This window comes from Aplidium turbinatum, chromosome 4, assembly GCF_918807975.1.
Source record: "Aplidium turbinatum chromosome 4, kaAplTurb1.1, whole genome shotgun sequence".
In the NCBI taxonomy this organism is placed as follows: domain Eukaryota; kingdom Metazoa; phylum Chordata; class Ascidiacea; order Aplousobranchia; family Polyclinidae; genus Aplidium; species Aplidium turbinatum.
Window position 1 is genome coordinate 17,766,936 of NC_137475.1, and position 24,953 is coordinate 17,791,888.

The following is a 24,953-nucleotide window of genomic DNA, read 5'->3' on the forward strand; positions in this document are numbered from 1 at the left end:
ATGCTATTGGCCAGAAGACTGGAGGTCGTTGGTTTGAATCCTCTATTTTGGTTAAGATGTCTTTGATTTGGGAATTTGTAGACAAGTTTCCTTTTAGGAAACGTATTGTGGTACACTTTCAAAAGGTGCTACCTGGGACATCCGCCACTACATGTAGTATTCATTACACACTCTGTATTTTTTTAGTGTCTGAATCAACAGTACAGAAGATGTGGTTACAAATTGGTGGTTCACTTGATAACTTCACTGATGCAGCTCTTCAATATTACATTCGTGCATTCGAATCCACCACAAATGGGAGCGAACTTTTTCACAAGTTTAGCTGTGATGCAATTGAAGTGATCCCAGGTTTATTTCACGGAAAACTTCAACGTATGGAAGCAGTGGAGCAAACAAGAAAATTGTTTGATGTGTTTCTGAGGTAAAAACCAAACATATAGTGGCATTTTCATTCTATACCGATGCTATAGCTTGTTTAACCAATGTAGCTTATCAGCAGTGATTTACATTTATTTCAATCATGTCTGGTACGACGAACGACAGTTCTACCAGATTTCAGAAACTGCCTTCAATGATTAATATGCTTATCCAGTGATCTCGTGGGATTGCTGTTGACTGAGCCAATCCCAATCTCTCCGTCTTATCTTCAAGTACGAAACTTGTCTTAATTCAGTCTGTATTTTATTGGTCGATATCCAAAAACTTCATATAAAGTCGCCAAATAGATAACGCAATTGTCTATACCAGCCAGTAAATGAGACATATTCAAGATGCATAAAACGGGGCAAGATGCATATTTTAACTTTGCCTACATTACCGTAAAAAATAGCACGAATTTACGATTTGTATACCATTAAATACTCTTGCCAGCATCTATGTTCAATACACAAACATTAACGTTTTGAAATTTACATTTCAGAGATGAAAATAGCAAAGTTTCACAACAACAACAAACGACTAATACGGTGCTTACAACTGATGAAATACACATAATAGAATATATTGGGGGATATGTGTTACGAAAATTGAAGCGCAGTGCCACAGATGAACAACAAGGCATTTTGTCTAAACTAGAAAGTGACACCAGTTGCACAGCGGGTTCATCTATGATTGACACACTACCAACCGACGAATACGGAACATTACTGAAGCCAAGTCCTACTCTGATGAAAATTTTGCTGAGGCTGGAAGTGGATTTTCGAAAACATTTCAGCTTTTGTAATACAATGCAGACTGTGTTTAAGGAGATTGATATAAACAGTTTGTATTTATTAACCAACCACTGGGACATTGTGTCATATATTGTAAACCACATTTGCAAATATAAATGCTATCATTATTATTATTATTATAATTTCACGATTCAACTAGCAACAGTGCAAGACTATAGCCTAAGGTTTTAAAATCATTGTAAGACTTACGACGCTAGTCTAGACAGCTTATTAGAAATTCAGGTCCTTCAAAATTGATTAAGTTGCTGACAGGCTAACAGTAGCCTGGCTGGGTTAACTTTAGGGCTGCACTAGAGTTTAATTTTAGGCTTCTGACAATAACGTAATGCTAAATAATAGGTTGAAAATAGCCTAACATGTGGATAGCACCTTACCCATGGTACAAAACTATATTACTAATTAGCCAAGCACCTTCAGTTCAGTTCAGTTGTTTTTATTTCTGACCATCATATCAAAACAATACACGTCAACATAGCAAAGGTCGAGAAAAGGGTAGAAGCGACAAAACGCGAACGTTAAAACGTGCTTGAGACCGAAGTAAGTTATTGATTTGAAAGAAATTTGGCACGGTCGCAACACCTTCAGAAAAATTTAAGATATAAAGGGGAAATAAAAAAAGAAAATGTTACAAAAAAAAACAAACAAATAAACAACATATATTTAGGCTATAGCTTAATTAGCCCACATAGCTTTAGCTGATATATTTAAGATTTGTATGGACAGTTGCTATGAAGATCGGCCATGGTGCGTTATCAAGAGTGCTGATGGTCGTAAGGGGAACACGTCTTGATGCGTTTAGCTCATAGCAAAGAAGAGCAAGGCAGGCAAAGAAAACCCCACAAAGAAATCCTACCACGGGCAAAGCCATTTCAAGCGCAACGCACCATAGGCCTTGCACGACTCACAAAATAGATAGGCTATAACTTGACGACACTGAAAACAATGACGAAAACAAATAAAACAAACTAGCAAAAACAACATCATCATCTTTCGGAAATTCAATTATACCCAGGGAAGTTATGTCTTGAAGATATCAAGCGTGCTTTGATAAAAGTTGCGTTGATAAAGCGATAATTTTAAACCCCAGTCAGCTAAACTCGTCACTTCCACACTGATCCAACGTTAGAAAACGTTGAATTAATGCAAAAACGGCAGGCATCGCTAGCTGGGATTCCTGGGAAGTAGTAGTGGCATGTCACAGAAATATGATAAATTTGGGCGGTGAGATAGCTCAGTGGTAGAGCTCAACGCACATAAAATCGAAGGAACATCCCATCTAAAACTCTTGTGATGTCCGTTTAATCTACTGCGCAAGTGTCTGTAGTGAAGCGTGACGGCCGACACGTAAAACGGAGCAAAAAGAGGAGTTTCCACTCATTGTGTTATATCTCGTTGTTCCTAGGCACTCATTTACCTGAAAATTTTTCAGTTCAGTTGTTTTTATTTCTGACCATCATATCAAAACAATACACGTCAACATAGCAAAGGTCGAGAAAAAGGTAGAAGCGACAAAACGCAAACGTTAAAACGTGCTTGTGACCGAAGTAAGTTATTGATTTGAAAGAAATTTGGCACGGTCGCAACACCTTCAGAAAAATTTAAGATATAAAGGGAAAATAAAAAAGAAAATGTTACAAAAAAAACAAACAAATAAACAACATATATTTAGGCTATAGCTTTATTAGCCCACATAGCTTTAGCTGATATATTTAAGATTTGTATGGACAGTTGCTATGAAGATCGGCCATGGTGCGTTATCAAAAGTGCTGATGGTCGTAAGGGGAACACGTCTTGATGCGTTTAGCTCATAGCAAAGAAGAGGGTGAAAAATTGATGATTTATAGGTCATCCTAGGGCCTTATATCGAACACTCGTCGTTAGTGTAATGTTTTTATTGTAAAAACATACTAGAATTGTCAAAAAAAGCATATCCATTCCGCCTTATCACCACTATTCCGCCGCTTTTCACGTTCTTTTTTTCACCCTCCCAATAATAGTTGCGTCCGTTTGGTGCCATAATATTGACCAGAAAGGCGGATTCTATAGGTAACAACTAGAACATCACACAACTCAGGCGAAAGAAAAAATTGAAAAAAGATGGACCAGTGCAAAATTAAACATCTCGCTTTTCCATTCATCACAAGTATGAAATTAATTACTTTCAATTCTCTCATTTTCACAAACCATCATTTTTTCCCGATTAGTTTTCTTTTTCAATTTTCTCTTTCGCCTTAGTTGTGTGATGTTCTAGTTGTTACCGATTCTATAGGAGCACCGATATCCGTTGATTGTGCTGGCTATACATTCCCACATAAATCTATCCGTTAAAAGCAGAAAAAAATGTCAAGTTCTGCCAGCAATACTCCTTCAACATCCACACAGTTGGAAGATGCTGATGAGTACTCTACAAGTAATAATCATGTAGTATCTGGACAAAGATGTGTCACCAAACCACCTTCAAATGCAGTTAAGAAAAGTTCTGGTGAAGTATGTACATTATTGCGTTTAATGTGGAGCTACCTAGGCTTATTCATGTTTTTATAAAGTGTTGGTTGTAATTATGATCATCTAGGCCTGCTAACTTAAAATTTGCTGGTTATTGAAAGGCAGTGGCTATTTGAATGGCTCCGGCGGTCTTTTAATCTAAAACACTATTTTCCCCATTCATGACGTATTTTTTTCTTTCACCTTCTCTTTCGAAGCAAAATACGAAAAAAGTGCCTATTATCATCATCGGCCATGCCTGCATAAGGCGCTGGCTACCGTGAGTCTTCACAACGATCGATTGTCCTTAGTTCTTATTATGTTTTTAAAATTTTGGTTTGTCCATGTTGAAAGATTTTTGATTATTTCCAAACGTGGACACCAGTTTCTTCTAGCCAATTATTTAATTTCGCAATAGAATGAGCGTGGATTAAATGTCGAAAATATGTAGTATCAAAGAGTGACGCAGAATTAGGTCAGCGCATCATAGTCACTACTGTTGTATTGAATATATCCAGCTGCTATCACCAGCGCTGTAAGTCTTGTTTGCAATTCCCGATGTTTATTTTACCAAAGTGTTAATCCGAAGTGCTAATTTACATCGGCTGGCAGTATTGTCGTTTTTATATCGATTCAATGTTGTCGGATATTGAATCGTTGTTAAAAAGGAGAACTAGGTTAGTTGACATTCCTGGGTAAAACACGTGTCTTCATAGTTGAGGACGCTGTGGGTTAGTGACTTCACACCGTCAGTCCCTCAATGTTGACATCATAACGGAATAAATGGTTAGGTTTTATGAAAGGCGGTATGCAGTTGAAACAATTTACTGAGCTGCGAGCAGTTAAAACAATTTAGGGTCGTTAGATGGTCCGACAATACCGGATTAACATCCCGATAAAGTATTTAATGCGTGGTACAACGATTCTATTGCAGGACGTCGCCCAGACTTCAACAACGCTAAGTGATCATTTTAACATTGTTGCAAGTTTAATGCTATTTACTTGTGCTATCGTTATTGTATTTTGGCCTCCAAGCACGCAGATTTGGCCGCCGAGAAGAAGCTCTCGGTAGGCCACGATGGCTGCCGGAAAAAAAACACGAGTTTTAAGGCCTGCGTTGAAACTGAGAAACATTCACAGAAGCCCTTCGATACGTTGCATTTTTAAGATAATGTATTCAGACGTTGAATCAATGTATTATACAAATGAACTGTTAGGCTAAATGGGTTCTTGGAACAAATCGAAGGGCTTCTGTGAATGTTTCCCAGTTTCATTGTATCCTAGTCAGCAAAGTTCTCTTTTCTACACGATTTCAACGTTTAGCGACGTTAAAACGATGTAAAAACGGCAATTTCTGCTGGTCGGGATAACTAGGCTATGGCACCCGATAATTTCCTTTCAATCCAAGCTGTAGGCCACACATTTGTTGATCCAAACTAATCATTTTAACTATTCAAAAGTACTAACTTATAGACATTAAACATGATTTTTTTTGTAATATTGTCTTTTTTATTTTCCGTTCATTTCTTAAATTTTTCTGAAGGTGTTGCGACCGTGCCAAATTTCTTTCAACTCAATAACTTACTTCGGTCACAAGCACGTTTTAACGTTCGCGTTTTGTCGCTTCTACCTTTGCTATGTTGACGTGTATTGTTTTTGATATGATGGTCAGAAATAAAAACAACTCAACTGAACTGACATAACGAATTTTAATTTAATAGTTCAAACATTTTATTTTTATTCCTTTCTGCACGATTTCAACATTTTACGATGTAAAAACGGCAATTATAATTAGGCTACAGTACCCGATAATTCCATTTCAAAAATAAAATTTCAAAAACTTGCCGAATAGGGCACTCGCCGAAAAAGGCTCTCGCTGAATAGGGAACTCGCCGAAAAAGGCTCTCGCCGAATAGGGAACTCGCCGAATCGGACTCGCCGAATTGGACTCGCCCAATAGTAGCAGACCCAAGTTTGGCAGCTATTGCTAATGCTTTGCTGACTTTTAATGCAGAGAATGCAACTGTACAACGTGGATTCAGTTTGCTTTCTCGGTTGCAAACTCCAACAAGAAATCGCTTGCGTTGTTCAACTGCAGATAAACTTATGCGTTTGAAGTTAAATGCTGCATCATACAAAACATTCAATTATGACATGGCATACGCGCACTGGCACAGTAACGGGTCATTCCATGTCAACTCGACAGGTTTTTGGAAAAGTGCAAGCTCGACCCTCTTAGATTTTCTTGAAATTCGCACTAAAGTTTCATATTGATGTATAATGAACACAAAAAAAATTTCAGCTCATTATCTCAAGACGTTTAGAAATTACAGCCCTTCAAAGTCACCAAGGTCCCTCAAAATGCGTTCGCATGTAAATTTTCCTCCATGTTTGGGTCGTCACAACTTTTCATGTAAAGCATTTACAAATCTGAAATTTGGTATTCTGATTAAGAAGCAGCCCTAGTTTTCATATCTACCATCGAAATTGCTAATTTCAAATTAGTTTTAGATATAGAACCTTTCAAAAATTGAAATTTTTTACATTTGAAAAAATTACATCAATTTTTGATGTCCGCTATCTCCCAAACCAATAGTCCCAGAACTACCATTTTGCATATTATTATTCTATACTAGTTGGTAATTAACCCCCATGAGACTTACACTAAAAAAATGTGAAGTTATTGAAGTTTGGAGGGTGCAAAGATGAAGCGCGAGCAAAAAAGCGCAAAATGCGCCATCTTGTGGTTAATATTTGACCCTGTGGACAGTCATTCAGGAAGTTGAAACTTTCAGAAAAAAATCTTCTTTGCCTAAGCTATAAACAGTTCAAGTTTCAAATATGTAACCCAACTCCTTCAATAGTAAATGCAGCTGTGAAATCATGAGTTTGACCATCACATGCAAAAGTCTTGGGGGTGTGAGGTAGTGTGGCTTACTTGGCAAACATGTTTAGTTTCATGTTTATCTTGAAACTAACCAGTTATATACAAGTTAGTTTATGAACTGTGTGTATTGAATAGCTTGGACCACAATACTTGTTCAGAGCTGTTTTGTGCTAGAATACCCAAAACAAGTTTTTTTTTAAATAACTGCTTTTCTACTCAAGATAGACACAATCACTGTTCAGAAAGCAGATAGGAAATCATGTTTTCTGCATCTTTTGACACAAAAACTGTATCTCTAGCTCCAGCAGTTTTTGAGATATGAAGATTTGGTATTTTGGGGGAGGGCGCAGAACTTCAGGGGGAGAGGGCCACCCCTAAATCAATTTCAAATTCAAAAATGTTTTGAAGGAGTTATTTTTTCTGACAACTTCACAATTTAAAAGGGTGTCCTTAGCAAAATTCAAAATATTTTCATGTTTGCCAAGTAAGCCACACTACCTCACACCCCCAAGACTTTTGCATGTGATGGTCAAACTCATGATTTCACAGCTGCATTTACTATTGAAGGAGTTGGGTTACATATTTGAAACTTGAACTGTTTATAGCTTAGGCAAAGAAGATTTTTTTCTGAAAGTTTCAACTTCCTGAATGACTGTCCACAGGGTCAAATATTAACCACAAGATGGCGCATTTTGCGCTTTTTTTGCTCGCGCTTCATCTTTGCACCCTCCAAACTTCAATAATTTCACATGTTTTTAGTGTAAGTCTCATGGGGGTTAATTACCAACTAGTATAGAATAATAATATGCAAAATGGTAGTTCTGGGACTATTGGTTTGGGAGATAGCGGACATCAAAAATTGATGTAATTTTTTCAAATGTAAAAAATTTCAATTTTTGAAAGGTTCTATATCTAAAACTAATTTGAAATTGAAGCGTTTAGAACGAAAAGTGACTAAGTCACAAAATACTAGTAAGGAGATATTGACATGTACAGTTTTCAATTGCATTGTAAAATCAAGATTTAAAAGATTTTTTTGTTTTTACCATATGTCAGTGTCTACAACCCCAACCTAGTTCTGATTGCACTATTAATTGATTTTTTAGTTGAACTTATCAAAAAATATTGATAATATTCTTTTTTGGACTTATGCACTTTTCTTCAAAATTGGTGGACTTAGGCACTTTTAGACACAAATGATGGACTTAAGCACTTTTAAGTGTTCTATAGGCCTAACAGAATTTGCCATCTCTTACTCCAGATACTACTGTAAAGTAAGCTATTTAAGTATATTTCTTCAAACCTCGTACTAATATGACATTGGAATAATCTGCAAAGAATTATTTTGGGTTAGAAATATCTTGAAAAAATTAGGCTGGTAGCACATAATAACTGTTACTGGTAATTAATGGGGTGAAAAACAGGTAAAGTACAGAGACTTGCCCACCTTCATTGGCAATGTACAGTAGAATAATAATTGGGTTAGGCCTACTAGACTACATAATAATAATTGGGTACACTCTCAAAACCTTCTTCTCTTCATTAGTAGTGTAGTATAGAACTAAAGAAGACTGGTAGATAGGCTAGGACCTTTACAGAATAAGTTATAAAAATAATAGTCCAATCTAATAGGCTACTTAATCTTAGGTTAAGTGTAGGCTACTTCATTTCGTTATCTGCTGGCACCAACACTCCATCGAATAGCCTAATTATGTCCAATAAATATTGAAGTCTGCACTGCTAAACTTCTTGCAAACTGGACCTGTGGACTGCTGAATTTGATTCGAAAGCAGTAGGCCTATAAATACTACTGGTATTTGATCCTTACTTGCAAAATATCTACAATAAAAAGCTGATAAAAACACTGCCGTTTTTAACACTACCAATGATCCTAATCCTTCACCTACCCTACCTAAACCAGAGGCAGTGTCCCAGTCTAAATAACCGGTAACCAGCTAATGGCTTTATATCCTCTAAAATGGAACCCGATCAAAAAGCAAAATAAAAATCATGTCACGTGGTTAAATGACTCGACGCTATTGGTCAGAACGGACTTAGCTACTTTTAGAAAAAAAAAATTACCTTTCCGCTCAAAACCTGTATTCGAAAATGATGGCTTAGCAACCTTTATACCAAAATATTTTTGTGTCTGGTGACAAAGGACAATGAAAGCAATACGTTTTTGTACTTAACTCAATTCGAGTGAAAATGTGACTTAGTCACTTTTCGTTCTAAACGCTTCAATTAGCAATTTCGATGGTAGATATGAAAACTAGGGCTGCTTCTTAATCAGAATACCAAATTTCAGATTTGTAAATGCTTTACATGAAAAGTTGTGAAGACCCAAACATGGAGGAAAATTTACATGCGAACGCATTTTGAGGGACCTTGGTGACTTTGAAGGGCTGTAATTTCTAAACGTCTTGAGATAATGAGCTGAAATTTTTTTTGTGTTCATTATACATCAATATGAAACTTAAGTGTGAATTTCAAAAAAATCTAAGAGGGTCGAGCTTGCACACCCTGTTAAGTTGACATGGAATGACCCTAACGCGAAGCCAGCACGCTACAACATGAGAGGTGAAATTGTTGAGGACTATGAGGAGTTAATTCACTTTGTAATTGCAAACCATTAGAGCGTAACGTGTTTTATTTATTTGGTCATTCTTACTTGTTTTTATTCCTTTCCGTTGTTCTGTATTTCTGTATTGTGTTATTTTTGGACGTGTATTAGTGTGCAATAAAAGATGTCTGCGGCCGGGTGTTGCAAGGTTGAGTTTCGCTGATGAACGTTGAAGAAACATTTGTCTGTTCTAACTTTTCTCAGATTAAACACGACAACGTTTCTCAGCGAAACTTAATGTTGTAGCTAGTCAGGATTCAGGAAGTGCAAATCTTGGTTTGTATCAGCTACTTGAAAGGAAATATTTTCATCAGAAAAAATGACCGAATTTTTACAAGTCATTTCGAACAAATGACCGAAAAATCTCAGCGAAAAAAAAACCCAGGTTACCATTTTTGTCTTTTTAAAACCAAATCTGGTTTGTTTGCAACCGTTTGGTTTATTTTTTTTTCGATTTGATGTGTTTTTTTGGTTTGGTTTGTTTTCGATTTGTGTATCGTATTGCGATTTGTCATCAGTATTGTATGTTGTTTTATTGTTTTAGTTTATTTCTGCTTCAATTTGGCTTATTCTGGTCTTTTTTGTGTAGCTTCATGTGTCGTAATGCAATTTTTCATCAGTATTGTATGTTGGTTTATTTTTTAGTTTATTTCTGCTTCAATTTGGTTTATTCTGGTCTTTTTTTAGCTTCATCTAGATTATTTTTAAAAAACCTAGATGTCAACACTGCCAAAGACAGTCCCAATGAATGCTAAAGCGTTATCACATGATAGTCGACTGTACTATGTCCTACAATTCAATACAAAATGTTTTCGATATAACCAAGTTTGGCTGTTGTAATCTAAGAAACTAGCCTTCGGCGATGGGCTTCGCAAACCACTCCTGGCACACAGGCATGAACAACTAAATTTGTATACTGCTGGCTGAAAGATGCGTCTTCATTATGGATGCCTTATAAATTTGAGCATTCACTAGCAACCAAGCCTATATCGGCTAGTTTGGTCTCCACTAAGTTCAACTCCAACTGACGTCATATGACTAGGTGGTGTTGACAAGTTTACCACTTCCAGGTAGCGTGAGAGAGAAGCGCTAGAGAGCGTGGGAAAAGTGTCGGTTTCTTGGCTGTGGGCCTCAATTGTAAGGAAGTGAGTTTTTCGACAGGTATATACCGGATGTCTTGGCAATGGATTCTAGCCAATGTCAATTCGACCGTGCAGTTGCACTTTAAGAAGACAATGAGCCGCAATGGATTCTTTGGGGTGCCCTAAATTAAAAAATTTTGAAAATCTGTGGCGTATGTGGACCTGAATTGTCGTTTTTTGACTAATCTCATACAGCAGGGCTACTCAACTAACACTCCGAATCCGGACGAAGAGTCCAGTGTCCAGTCTGCGCAGCTATTTTGGCGGACAAATTAAGTCTCACTGCGGACACACCAGTTTTAACGTCGATCGTCATGTTTAATCACTATATTTGGATGATTATTCGCTATTTGAGAACTATAGCTACGATTTGGAAGGCTTTTTTAAATTTCAGCGAAATCACTCTGAAAGGCTTTCATCAGACCAACGACATGCGTTTGAAGAGTCAAAGCGTAATACGCAGCAGCCGCGTAATTCGCCGCATAACTGATTAACTTCCACCGAACGAGGTCGTGTGGCTTCTTGCATCACAATGCTCTGGGCAAGAGTCGGATAACTCCTGTCACTAACGCTACTATTTTCTGCTGTGCAAATTTTCACTAAGCTTCTTTAGGTTTATTTTCGTGTGTCATGTGAGCGAAAGTGTCAAAGAGCAAGTAGGTTCATCGCCCTCAATCTCTCATTCTCACTTTCAGAATTTTTCCTGGGCCTTTTCTTTCTTACAAAACTTAACAAATTTTGTTGCATCTTGCTGTAATTGCCTGCTGGTATGATCTAATTTTGACATTTTGTAACCAACCTTGACTCGGAGATCAAAGCCAGATATTGTAAGACTTGAACTAAGTTGCGCCTGATTAGTGTAGAGGAGAAATATCAGGCAAACTATGCGTATCTACTTCCGTTTGATTTTCGCAGCTGTCAGCTGATGAACCTGGGCTACTACTTGTACTTGCTGCTTCATTAGCGCTTGGGCGAGGCTGCTTGGGCGCAAAAAAAATCTGCAATGCTTGTCTGATTTGTTTTTTTCATCTTAATAACCCTTGGTATCTGAAATACAATCTCTGATTCTTGATGCAACTGATTTGGATTACAACTAGCTTGAAATGAGATTTTATTCGACTCTGACTCCTTTATCGTTGAACTTTCTTTCATTAACTATCTGTTGCGTCACAAATGAACCCCTGTCGCTTCGTCGTTACATATTGTATCGACGGTTTTCTCTCGAACGGGCACTTCTTGACGCAGTGCGCGTGTTTGTGCTTATTTGTTATGCAATAGTACAATCATGTCTGCCTTTGATATGTGTGGCGCTGCGTGCCACCCACAAATGTAAAACACTGAAAATATTGCGCTTTGGTGAAACGACTTTCAAAAAAGAAAAAAAGCCGTTATTTAGCAATGCAAATTTCCATTTGAATCGTTGTATTTTGTATGCAAACCAGGGCCTAGGCCCTAGGGGTGCTCTCGCATTTATGTTGTTACCTCAGATTTTCAGTTTGGGGTGCTCAAGCACCCTTCGCACCCTTGAAATGACGCCTATGGTTATGGCGTCATCACCTTTCTCGCCCCCCAAGGTTTTTTGAAAAGTCGGCGCCTATGCCCCTGGCGTCCTCATCAAACTATCAAAAAAAGGCAAATGACATTTATCTGGCATGTCTACCGCAAACGCGGAATTGAACATTTAGCAATGATGGGGCAACTTCTTGTGCTATGGTAATTTGATCACCCATGAATGATTGTGGCAAGCAAAGCTACTGGGTCATTCCATGTCAACTCAACAAGTTTTTGGAAAAGTGCAACCTCGACCCTCTTAGATTTTCTTGAAATTCACACTAAAGTTTCATATTGATGTATAATGAACACAAAAAAAATTTCAGTTCATTATTTCAAGACGTTTAGAAATTACAGCCCTTCAAAGTCACCAAGGTCCCTCAAAATGCGTTCGCATGTAAACTTTCCTCCATGTTTGGGTCTTCACAACTTTTCATGTAAATCATTTACAAATCTGAAATTTGGTATTCTGATTAAGAAGCAGCCCTAGTTTACATATCTACCATCAAAATTTCTAATTTCAAATTAGTTTTAAATATGGCACCTTTCAAAAATTGAAATTTTTTACATTTGAAAAAATCACATCAATTTTTGATGTCCGCTATCTCCCAAACCAATAGTCCCAGAACTACCATTTTGCATTGGGGTGGAGTGAAAATTTTTTTTTCTAAAAAATCAAAAAAGTACCCCTCCAAAAACCTGGCAAATGGCCTAAAACTGGCGTAAAATTTGGTTTTGGGGTGTTGCCCCCCAAACTGGCCAATTGGGGTTTTTGGGGGTTTGGGTTTTTTTGGGGGTTTGGGTTTTTGGGTTTGGGGTTTTGGGGTTAGGGGTTTTAATTAGGCTACGGTACCCGATAATTTTAAAAAAAAAAAATCAAAAAAATCACCGAAAAAGGCTCTCACCGAAAAAGGCTCTCACCGAATCGGACTCACCGAATAGTAGCAGACCCCGCCGGGATGCGAGTGTGGTGCCACAGACCAGACAGTAGACCATGTCGTCCATGACTGCCCAATCCATCAACCACCACATGGAACGCTTGGACTGAAGGCCCTGAATGACGAGACTGTCAAGTGGCTGATGACCTCATGCCCAAACATATAGTCTGGAAGAAAGCTCATACGACGAAGAAGAAGATTGGTGATAGACAGAAGTAAGTTAAGATGGGAAAGAAACAAATACCGTGAAGAGATACGAGAAGAGGAAACAAGGCATTTTGTATTAGTGAATGGAATATACATTGATGGAAGACAGGATGCAACACAAATGATGCTTCAATCAAGCTGAAGGAAAATGGTATAGGACGATTCACCTAGAATAGCATTACGTTGTAGTGGGGGAGCCAGGTGAATTCTAGTTAACTCACCTTGCTCCAGAAAATGGTAAAGGGAGAGCTATTGCATTAGATGTTTTCAATGCAATTGCAGAAACAGAACTGAAAGAAAAACTTTCAGCGGTTGGTACAGATGGTGCTGCATCGATGACTGGTGCACATAATGGATTTATCAAAGGCTTGGAAGAACTACTTCAGCGGCCTTTGCAATGGGCAATTTGTCTGCTACACTGCAATGAACTTCCTTTGCGCCATGCCTTCATCAGCTTAGATGGTACAACTAGAAGCCCAGATAGCTTTTGTGGACCAATAGGGAAAGTATTAAACACCAGTGTCTCAGATTGGCCAGTGGAATAGTTTAAGAAAATTCGTAATCAAAATTTTTCAATTTTGAGCAATGAGGTTATTGAAAATCTTAGTTCTGATCAATATTACGGCTTTAAAATATGCATGGCGGTAATGCTTGGTGATGTGGACATGGATCTGCAACTCTTGGAAGTTGGACCGCTCGTTCATTCCAGATGGATGACCCTTGCCTGTAGAATAATAAAAACCAAATATAATTAAATACTAAAATACTATAAACCCTACATGGTTTGAAATTAAAGAAAAACATAAACTAACAGATGGATCGCAAAATTTCTACAATCTTGTCAGAAGAATAGTTCAGTTTCCTAATCAAAAAGTTAAAGATATTGCAAAAAAACTCGTCCAAAGAAATTCATTTTTTGCACTTCCTGAAAATATCTTGCTTGGTATGCTTGATGACAATGATGAGGATGTACGAAGAATTGCCATTGTCACGATTTCTTTCTATCTCTTACCAGGAAAAAGACTTGGAAAGGTTCAATGACGTAGTTAAATGGGTCAAACCGAAAAGCAGTCAATTAAATGTCGAATGGTTCTACTAGTGAGATGATAATCTAACTTCTTGAAGGACTTTAACGAACGGCTTCTCAAATAACTCTAATTTCGAACACAATTTATATCAGCACCAATTCTCATCTACTTGTATTCGATTACTTCAACTCTCAATCAACAATAATTTCTGCACCAACTACCAATCCGCAACTCATAACACAACTCTCATAATCAACTCATAATAAATCATTACGCAAATTACACCACTATTTATAAAAGGTTTGTTCGGTCTAGTAACTTCGAGAAGGTTACGTAATGTTGCATCACACAAACTCATCGTTCGGTCACGTTGCATTGAGCGGCATAAACAAGCAAGTTTAAAGAAGACTCTAGAACTGCACGTAGCAATCAAATGACCTAGAATACACGTTACATAATACAGATTTCGTAATCAGAGGCTACTTCAGGATAATGACCGATGATAACCTATAGCATAAGAATTTTACAATCAAAACAGCACGCTCGATCGAGATACAAGCGGCCTGTCATAAGACCTCGCACATTGATTGTGACAGCCATTAACAAAGTCCTGGCCAGGCCACAAGAGGAAGTTTAAAAGACTTTACAATTGATGATGATGGTTTCTGTGGAGGGTGTATTGAATCTGAAAGTTTTAACTTCCTGAATGACTGTCCACAGGGTCAAATATTAACCACAAGATGGCGCATTTTCAGCTTTTTTGCTCGGTCTTCATCCTTGCACCCTCCAAACTTCAATAATTTCACATTTGTTCGGTGTCAGTCTCATGGGGGTTAATTACGGTACCAACTAGTAGGCTATAGATTAATGATATGCAAAATAGTAGTTTTGGGACTATTAGTTTGGGAGATAGCGGACATCAAAAATTGATGTAATTTTTTCAAATGTAAAAAATTTCAATTTTTGAAAGGTTCTATGTTTAAAACTAATTTGAAATTAGAAATTTTGATGATAGATGAAAACTAGGGCTGCTTCTTATAGTCCTGTAGAATTTGGTCTAAAAATTGGTCAACCTAGAAAAAATTCTTATAAAGACGTATGATATATCGTTGGAAAGATAATTTTATCAGCTTTTTAAATGATGGGTTTTGTCATTTTTTTTACCTTGGGGAAAAAAAGTTACGACCAAAAACGTGCCGGAGGGGTAAAAATTGAAATTAGGAAAAAAACTTAACATAAGAATATTTATTTTCTTATCTTTCCTGTAATGGGTGAACAAAAGGTTAGAAACTTATGAATTATCAACAGTAAAGCAAGATATAGATGCAAAAGGCATAAATGAAAATATAAATATATATCTGTTTCAGGGGGTAAGAGTGAGCAAGATGGGGGGAAGGGGCACCAGTAAAGCTGTCGTTATTCATTATAACTTTATTATGTTATAGTTTACTTACTACGGTTAGTGTGATACATTGCAGATAAATTCAAGTGAAGAAGAAACAGCAATTTGTGTTAAGTGTCTATCGGACTGGTGATTCACTGTGTCATGTTGGAGCTTATTTCTGCGAAAGTGATAGTAGCCTACCACACACAGTCACACACCCTTTGGACACTATAATTGGTTATGCTTTGAAAATGGATTGTGAAACGATGGTTGCAATGGAGAAAAATAGAGAAAATGGCCATATTACATACATCCATACATCATGCCGTAATTTCTTGAGAAACCATGTGAGATCCAAGAAACGTCCAGCCTCAAGCAATGAACAATCCAGTAGCAAGACAGTATCGACCAGGTCAGATCAACAGTCGTTTGACTTTAAAAAACAGTGTTTTTACTGTGGATATACAGTAGTTGTATGTTTGATGAACGGCACCCTGATCGAAATAAATTTGAAGAGGTGCAGACAAAATCGTCAGGAATATATTATGTAACATGTTTGCTTTATGCCAAAGCAGAGACGATGAACTTGCTAAAACTGTTCAGAAACGACTGCTTGGTACACACGACCTGGTGTTTGCTGAAGCCAGATACCATGTACCATGCAGAACAAGGTTTGAAAATCCTGCTCGGTATTCAACACCTGGTCGTCCAACATCTACTGAAAAAATGACATTGTTTAATACTGTATGTAACAAAAAATGGAACATGATATGGACTTGTACACCGTTGTCAGTATAGCATTGGCGTCATGATTTGATTACAGAATGCCACACAAACCGTATTGTTTTTCATATTTATTTTCAGGAGGACCTTCACAATCGCTTTATTGATCTTCTCTGGAGCGCATCTTACATCTTCAAGAAGTCACCCCCCTGTTGGTCTGGATACATGAGTGCGAAAACAACATCGCAATCTAAGCCAAAGTCTGTTGTAACCATGTTACCGGTGATCGACCTACACGTCACAGATTTAACAGCTTATCACTCATTTCTATCGTTTGTGGTTGAACAGTGCCAAAAACTAAATGTCCGAATGGCATGTGTAACCTTCGACCAACAGCTTCATATAAATGCATACGACATAGAATCATTCAAGAACATGAGCGTATTTGTTCGATTGGGCGGCTTTCACCAGCTTATGAGTTTTCTGGGATCAGTTGGTTTTTTTATGGAAGTGGCTTGAGAAGAGCTCTTGAGACAGCATGCGCTCCTGTAACTGTAGGTAGGGCACATGTTTAGTGGGAAGGCAGTTTCCCGCGCTGTTCGAGGTCATCTGTTATGCGCAACAGCTATTCTGTCCCTTATGTTGGAAGAATTTTGCAGTGAGTTGACGCCTGGAGAGCAGAGTGCCTTGGAGAAATTGTATGACTCAGACAGTCCTACTGATCATAATAATGATAACATTGGGCATAAGATGATGGCATTTTTCACCGATAACAAGGAGCAGTTCACACGAGAATCACGTACATCAGCTCTGTGGTTGAGCTATGTTAATTACGTTTCAGTTGTGCTGGAGTTTATTCAAGCAGAGAGAACAAGCACCTGGTTACTACACATTTCTGCGTCAAAAAGCATGCTGAAGCTACTTGCTGCCACAGGTCACAACAATTGTGCAAAAACATGTCGCCTGTATCTTTAAACAGTTACAGAATTGGAAACAAGTCCCCCAGATGTCTACCAGCAATTTATGTACGGAAATCACATCGTCGGGCGTTCTAACAAACAATTGTATGGGCAGAATTCTGAACTGATTCTCATGAACTCTTTAAAAGGAAAAGGCGGAGTCATCGGCAAGGGTACCACCGAACCACCGATAATGTATTAAGGGTGTGGAATAAAACCATGCATAATGTATTAAGGGTGTAACCAGTAACCAAAGAATAAAACCATGCACAGGTGTGCAGAAGTGACAGATGCACTCAGTACAGTCTCATCATTGTCAAAATTCTAATGATAAACACAAAGAGGCATTTGCTGGAAGACTCAAACGTGATAATGATGATTTAAAAAAAGTACAAACCTGGTTTCGTTCACATGATTCGTTGGAGTCAGCTTATGGCTCTAGACTCAGGGTTGATTGATAACAACAACAGTGTGACCTGTGACCGATCTGAGGAGATAGGGGCATTTATCCAAATTGAACTTGATAATAAAACCATTACTAATTGTTCCTTCAAGAGGAAGAAGCAAATAAATGCTATACAGACAGAGCCCTTATGCCAGTCTAAAAGTTGGTCATGATACTATCACCATTGATCCATTAACACACTTTTTGAGATTGGTTGTTGTCATAGAGAGAAAGCCAGAAAACGAAATTGCAGACTACCGATACTTCTTCTACGAGTACCGCACCCAGTGTCACTGTTCAAAGATGGAGTTTTACAAACTGCGCAAAAATCAAAACTGAAGTCATACATCTTGCACAAAGTTGAAATGACAAAAGAACCTGACTCCATTAAAATTATTGATCACTGTGCCTTGTTGTGGTGTTGTGACTGAAAAAAGAATGAGAAGTTCCATGAGTTCTTCAAAAAGTAGCCTACATCAGTTTTCTTCAGCACTTGCGCGTCAACGTTATTGTTTTTGATGGTTACAGGTTGGTTTTGAATCTTTATCCTCGGACTGACAAAGCCTTGACAGGTTATTCCTGATAGTTCCGCATACTTGTAGAGGCTTTTGACGCAGGGCCGGTTACCGAGATTGACAGAGTGAAGTTTCCGATTGTTGAAGTGTTATTGCCGGGAAATTATTCCATCCATTAGAACCCGCTGAATGGAAAGCAGTCCTTAGAATGCGTTGCTCAAGCGCACACACTGAGAGTCGAACCAGCGCAGCTTGATGAAGCTTCTTTGTTCACGAAGTCACGGGCTAACCAATTAAGCTATCGGGGTGGACTCACACTGGAAACGACCACAGAAGTACAAGGAAATGGTCATGTCTAATCGTTCACCTGTTGATCCGGCTCTTCTTCCACCATCACCACTAGCTGCATACTATCACGGCCTCAGAGTATATCACCAGCTGAAAGTTTGGAGAACTTTAAGCAACTCAGATTTCAAACCATTGTCACGGGGTTGGCAGAAGAAAGATGACATGTTTTCTCCAGTCATGACGGATATAGCTGCTGCCGGAATGGCCCGTTTCGGTGAGTCCGACTCGGTGAGTCCGATCTCTTAACGGGGGATTTTTTCAATTTTTTTTTTAAATTATCGGGTACCGTAGCCTAATTATCATTGCCGTTTTAGGGTTAGGGGTTTAGGGTTAGAGGTTAGGAACTTACCGAATCGGACTCACCGAATAGTAGCAGACCCAGCTGCTGCACCAGAAGATGTCTTGAAAATCTTTCGATGTAGCTGCAAGGGATCATGTGACAGACGCTGCTCTTGTCGGAAAGCGGGCTTAACAGGCACATCATCAAGCAAAGAATGACATGGTGTCAACCAAAAATTCCACCCATCAAAAACGCTCTGGTACGACGTCTCAAACTGTTGAATTAAATGATCAAAATTTTTGCCAAACTGAAAGGAACATTTTTTTCTCAAACTATACAAACAAAGATTTGTGGTGGCTTTAACGAAACAACTGGAGTTGAATGGTTTTAAAGTTCATTTGTGCCCTAGTGTTGCAGATACAACAATCGTTCAAGTTGCTTTGATTCGGTAGGTAGGACACCTGTAACTGTGTACTCCGACGATACTGATGTCCTTTTCTTACTAGTTTATCCGTGACTATTCTAATATCTTCTTGCCAAACATTACAAGAGGGAAAAACTACCAGCAAAGACAGTGCTGCAGAGTTAGAGATGTTATTGCGAAGGTAGATGTTCTTGTTTTGGAGTGGCTGTGATACAACTTCAGCAGTTCATAAATTCGGCAAGATGTATATTTGAGAAGTTGAAATCAAGCAAGTTTGCGAAATGTTGCCGATGTTTTCTACGAAGACGACATGTCTCCACACCAAGTTGGCAGGGCTTAGATACGGTTCTTCGGACTTTTAAACTTGTCTACATATCAGGGTTGGAAAAAATCATGATTTTTTTAAAAAAAATCGGATTTTTTTGATTTAAATCGGATTTTTTTGATTTAAATCTGATTTTTTTGATTTTTTTTAGATAAAAAAGCGTCGAGTCTACTTGGGGGAAGAGATCATTTTAGTAAGATAGCAGAATTATTTTTAACCCCTTGATTGATTGAAAGGCTTTGCTTTGCAAGAGTTTAATCATTTTTATTATCATATTTTAGGCTAACCTGTCGATTGCACATATTTTTTAAGTAGGTGTGATATGTTGCTTTATACTAAATCATAATGTGCATATCAAGATTGAGGTACGTCTCAGACTGTCATCTCACTACACCATAGGCGTAGCCGGGGGGCAAGAGAGGCCATGGCCCCTCCAAATTTTCAAAGTTTGGATTCCGAAGTTGAACCCTTTGTTGAAAATATAATACAATTTGTATAAATTTATATCGTTTTCCAAGACATCTGGCTATTAACACCCCCCAGGACTTGTTTTAGACACACAGAAAGACAACAATAAATTTTGCAAATTGTAAATCGCGCAAAGTTTACGCGATTTACCCTTTTTTTAACTAATCTGTGGAAGCAATTTCAGAATCGCTTACTCTGTTGGGTTTTTTTGTAGTTTTTGTGTAGCTGAGTTTTGTGTTATCTAATTTTAGCCGCAGTTTTTGCCCGTTCGTGTGTAACAGCTACCTTTAATAAGTTAATAGCTGTTTATCTGTCTATAAATTTCATACAAATATTACCCTGAAAGTGTTTCCAGAAAGCGCTATAATCCATTATTTGAGTGTAATTTTGCAAAATTTTTGGGGAGCATGCCCCCGGACCCCCTTAGAATACGCGTGCCTTCTGCACGCTCTAACCCCCCATCAGTTTTATTGCTTTCCTTGCTTAACCCACCAAGATACGCCACTGCACATCAGGTGGCGATGTCTTAAATTAAACACTTTGTCGTTCTCTTCAATTCATCAAATATTTGGCCCCCCCCCAAATTTTTTTCTGGCTACGCCACTGCACTACACTAAGATCTTTCCTTACGTTTGAGCGCACATCACTTTGCTTTTTTGCTCAACTGATGTATAGCCTACAACCAGACTTTTTGCAAAGATAGTTTAACTCTGTAATATATGTTACCGACGTACCATATCAAAACAATAGAAGTTCAGATGACACAAAAATTGCAGTTTATTTTGCATTGAGAAGTTTGTACATAGATACAAGCTCGCCAGCTTTTGCAGTGCCCAATCGATTTTGAACTTCTGATTGAACCAGACCAAAAGTGGAAAAAACTCGCTCAACGTCAGCACTAGAAGCTTTTGCTGCCAAAACTTTCAGAGCTATCTTTAACATATCACTGCTGATTCTGTCAGACTGAGACTTCCACCATACCAAGGGTGTTACTGATTTGAGCACATCTTCTTAAAACATGCGTCTATGGTTAGAAAGGCCCAGCTTTAGCACGATAATTGAGAACTTCTGACAAAATAATAAGTCACCAGCAAATTCCATTGCCTCATCAATTTCTTCCAAAGATAGTCTGCTACCTCCAATCCTCCATATTGGGGGTCCAATAGATTGGACGAAAAGTGAGCCGAAGTACAAGCTTGCTTCATGCGATTTTTTAACTTAGCAGATACATTGGAGTGGCCAGCATTTCATAGGTCTCGTTCTAAATTTTTCCAGACATCTACGGCTTCACTTATGCAGCATTTTTTTTACATAAAAAGCTCTAGCCTAGTATACCGGTACTATGTTTAGTGAACAACACTGTTTGTGAACTACCAAGTAAACTAAGTTGCCTTTCAAAACATGCATAGCCTATAGCCTTAAGTATTTAAATATAACTTTTGTATTACAGAGAAGCAGCGAAACGTTTGTTGATGTATTTATTTTTATTTTAGCCAATAAAAAAATCATTTGATTTTTTTAATTGATTTTTTTGATTTTTATTGTTTGATTTAAATCAAATGATTTAAATCATTGATTTAAATCATGATTTAAATCAACCAACCCTGCTACATATACTTTACCGCAAATCACTAAACAGAAGTACGAGAAAATGGTCATGTCTAATCGTTCTCACATTGATCCGACTCTCCTTCCACAATCACCACGAGCTGCATACCACCACGGCCTCAGAGTATAGCCTATCATCAGACATGCACAAATATTACAGCCGTGTTTGATGACGAATTGGGAGAAGAGAGAAATTTTATGGATGCGTTTGCATCACTTTGATTGAAATGTGTTTACATTTTATTAGAACTTAAAACTGTAAATGTCGTTTTTACATCTTGACTCACAGTTGGTTTAACCCTAGCAAGACCGGGCTTTTTTGGCACTCCAGGACTTGGGGGACACAGTTTTTTTGTAACAAAACACTCTATGAAATAGCATTTTAACTAAAACCTTCTTCACTACGTCCTAGATAGCTTTTATGTGTTGCTTACATATCCTTGCTTATAAATGAAAAACCTTTTATTTCGGTGAAATCTATCCTGTTATCTCTGTCTCAGTCAACTTTTACCCTCTTAGACGTGTGATACCGTAAACACCTAATTAGGTTATGTTTTATATTTTTGCTTTCCGATTGTTAGTTTGCTTTGTTGATGGTAATATTCCAATTTATGGTGTTGTATTCTGTTACAAAGGTAACGTATTTTAGCTGATAATTGTATTATAATATTGAGCAAATTAGTGTTTTACCCCCCTGGCACGTTTTTGACCGTAACTTTTATTCCCCAAGGTAAAAAAAATGACAAAACCCATCATTGAAAAGCTGATAAAATTATCTTTCCAACGATATATAATTCGTCTTTATAAGAATTTTTTCTAGGTTGACCGAAAATTCTACAGGACTATTAATCATAGAGAAATAAAACATAGTAACTTTAGCGGGTTTAGCCGGAATGGCCCGTTTCGGCGAGTCCGATTCGGCGAGTCCGATTCGACTAGTCCGATTCGGCGAGTTCCCTATTCGGCGAGAGCCTTTTTCGGCGAGTGCCCTATTCGGCGAGTTTTTGAAATTTTTAAAATGAAATTATCGGGTACCGTAGCCTAATTACAATTGCCGTTTTTACATCGTTTTAACATCGCTAAACGTTGAAATCGTGCAGAAAGGAATAAAAATAAAATGTTTGAACTATTAAATTAAAATTCGTCATGTCAGTTCAGTTATTTTTATTTTTGACCATCATATCAAAAACAATACACGTCAACATAGCAAAGGTCGAGAAAAAGGTAGAAGCGACAAAACGCGAAGTTAAAACGTGCTTGTGACCGAAGTAAGTTATTGAGTTGAAAGAAATTTGGCACGGTCGCAACACCTTCAGAAAAATTTAAGATATGAAGGGAAAATAAAACAAAGACAATGTTACAAAAAAAATCATGTTTATGTCTATAAGTTAGTACTTTTGAATAGTTAAAATGATTAGTTTGGATCAACAAATGTGTGACCTACAGCTTAGATTGAAAGGAAATTATCGGGTACCGTAGCCTAGTTATCCCGACCAGCAAAAATTTGTTCCAAGAACCCAGTTAGCCTAACAGTTCATTTTTACATTGTAGTAACAGAATAAAAAGGCTAACCAAATGTGTGGCCTATCGTTTTAACGTCGCTAAACGTTGAAATCGTGTAGAAAAGAGAACTTTGCTGACTAGGATACGTTGAAACTGAAAAACATTCACAGAAGCCCTACGATACGTTGCGTTTTTAAGATAATGTATTCAGACGTTGAATCAATGTACAAATGAAATGTTATGCTAAATGGGTTCTTGGAACAATTCGAAAGGCTTCTGTGAATGTTTCTCAGCTTCAACGTATCCTAGTCAGCAAAGTTCTCTTTTCTACACGATTTCAACATTTAGCGACGTTAAAACGATGTAAAAACGGCAATTTTTGCTGGTCGGGATAACTGGGCTACGGCATCCGATAATTTCCTTTAACAAATTTCAAAAACTCGCCGAATAGGGCACTCGCCGAAAAAGGCTCTCGCCGAATAGGGAACTCGCCGAATCGGACTAGTCGAATCGGACTCGCCGAATCGGACTCGCCGAATAGTAGCAGACCCGGGTTTAGCATACTTTATTTCACACGAAATATAACATAATTAAATAAAATAAACTCAAACGTTTTCGACACGTACGTGTTTCCTCATCAGGAATTAAATCTGCAATACATAAAATGAAAAATCGTAAGATAAATTTGACTATGCACTGTAACTGAAACGACACTCTGGACTGAAAGCACAAACTGAACAAATGATACGAGAATGATTGCGAGTAAATTATGCGGTGGGAAACAGATCACGTGAGGTGTAGACTAAAGGCATTGGACAAAACAATTAGAACACACACAAAAGGAATGATGAGCCACAGGCGAATAACTGCCGGTTGAAAGATGGATTGTTACGTTTGATTCTTAAGGCTTCCATGATCTTGCTAGAATGGACCCTGCTATAACTTTCTGTGAGCAAACTTGACTTGTTTGACTTGGGGGTTTCCATCAATGAAAACACTCCTTGTAAAAGATTAAAGCAAAGTATCTTGTTTTTAAATGCACAAATCTTGTTTTGTTCAATACCTATGAATTGAATACTGAAAAGTATATTATATATATATAGTTTCGGGAGAGAGTTTGCTTTTTTATACCAAAGACAGGCAAGACACAACAATACCACAGGGTTGATGAGCATTAGGTTAAGCCGAAAACGTTTGAATGTTAAGCTATTTTGTAAATATGTAAAATATATGCTTTTGTTTGTTTTTTATTAAGTGGTGTTTTTATCTTCAGTTATTTGTAGCGATGGATCATGCAAAGGTATTTTTCATACCTACATCAAATAAAGTAAAAAAGTAGCATTGCTTGTGTTATTAAAATAAAATATATTTAAATTTATGTTTTCTAGACCAATGGTCCTGGTGAAATCATGATCTTTTCTTTCTATGCTTGTGGTTATATCATCTTTTATCAAGCAGGAAATGGAAAAGAAACTGGATTCGAGTGCTACCTTTTCTAGTGAGAAGAAGAGTGCTGTTGATCGTGAAAAAAGAGCAAGAGAGATTGCATCAGCATCAAAAGTTTGGTTATCAAAATCCCCTCGTGGTTTGAATTCAAGCGCTAAAAGGTGAGTGAAGGGCTGGGATTTTCAAACCATGATGTACATGGTCATCAATAATTAACGTTACAACTGTATTTAACATATTGTAGACAATTTTTGAGTAATAAACATAATATTATTCTCAAATATAATAAATAAACGTTTAGATTTAGGAAAAACGAGTTTTATTCAATGTGTTTGCCTTTTGCGTTGATAACAAGTCGGAGGCTCTTTAAAAAGGATCTGCAAGAGTCATGAATAACTCTTTGAGGTATTTTGGGCCCTTCTTTTTTCAGATT

At 37.6% G+C, this 24,953-nt stretch overlaps 2 protein-coding genes across 5 annotated transcripts in view; both read left to right on the forward strand.

Annotated features, from left to right (window-relative positions):
- LOC145768961 (uncharacterized) lies at positions 1–3,560 on the forward strand. Its single transcript, XM_082580564.1, has 4 exons — positions 1–31; positions 187–421; positions 920–1,190; positions 3,468–3,560. The coding sequence occupies exons 1-4, from the start codon at positions 1–3 to the stop codon at positions 3,558–3,560; spliced, it is 630 nt and encodes a 209-aa protein (XP_082436690.1).
- The window catches only part of LOC145768229 (ubiquitin-conjugating enzyme E2 E1-like), a 59,799-nt gene continuing 38,394 nt past the window's right edge, over positions 3,549–24,953 (forward strand). For 3 of the 4 annotated variants that reach the window (XM_082579712.1, XM_082579714.1, XM_082579715.1), the window contains exons 1-2: positions 3,549–3,719; positions 24,530–24,681. In XM_082579712.1, coding sequence (XP_082435838.1) covers positions 3,573–3,719; positions 24,530–24,681 — 299 coding nt within the window. In that variant the 5' untranslated portion in view covers positions 3,549–3,572. The remainder of the gene's footprint in view (positions 3,720–24,529; positions 24,682–24,953) is intronic. The other variant, XM_082579713.1, reaches the window with a different exon arrangement.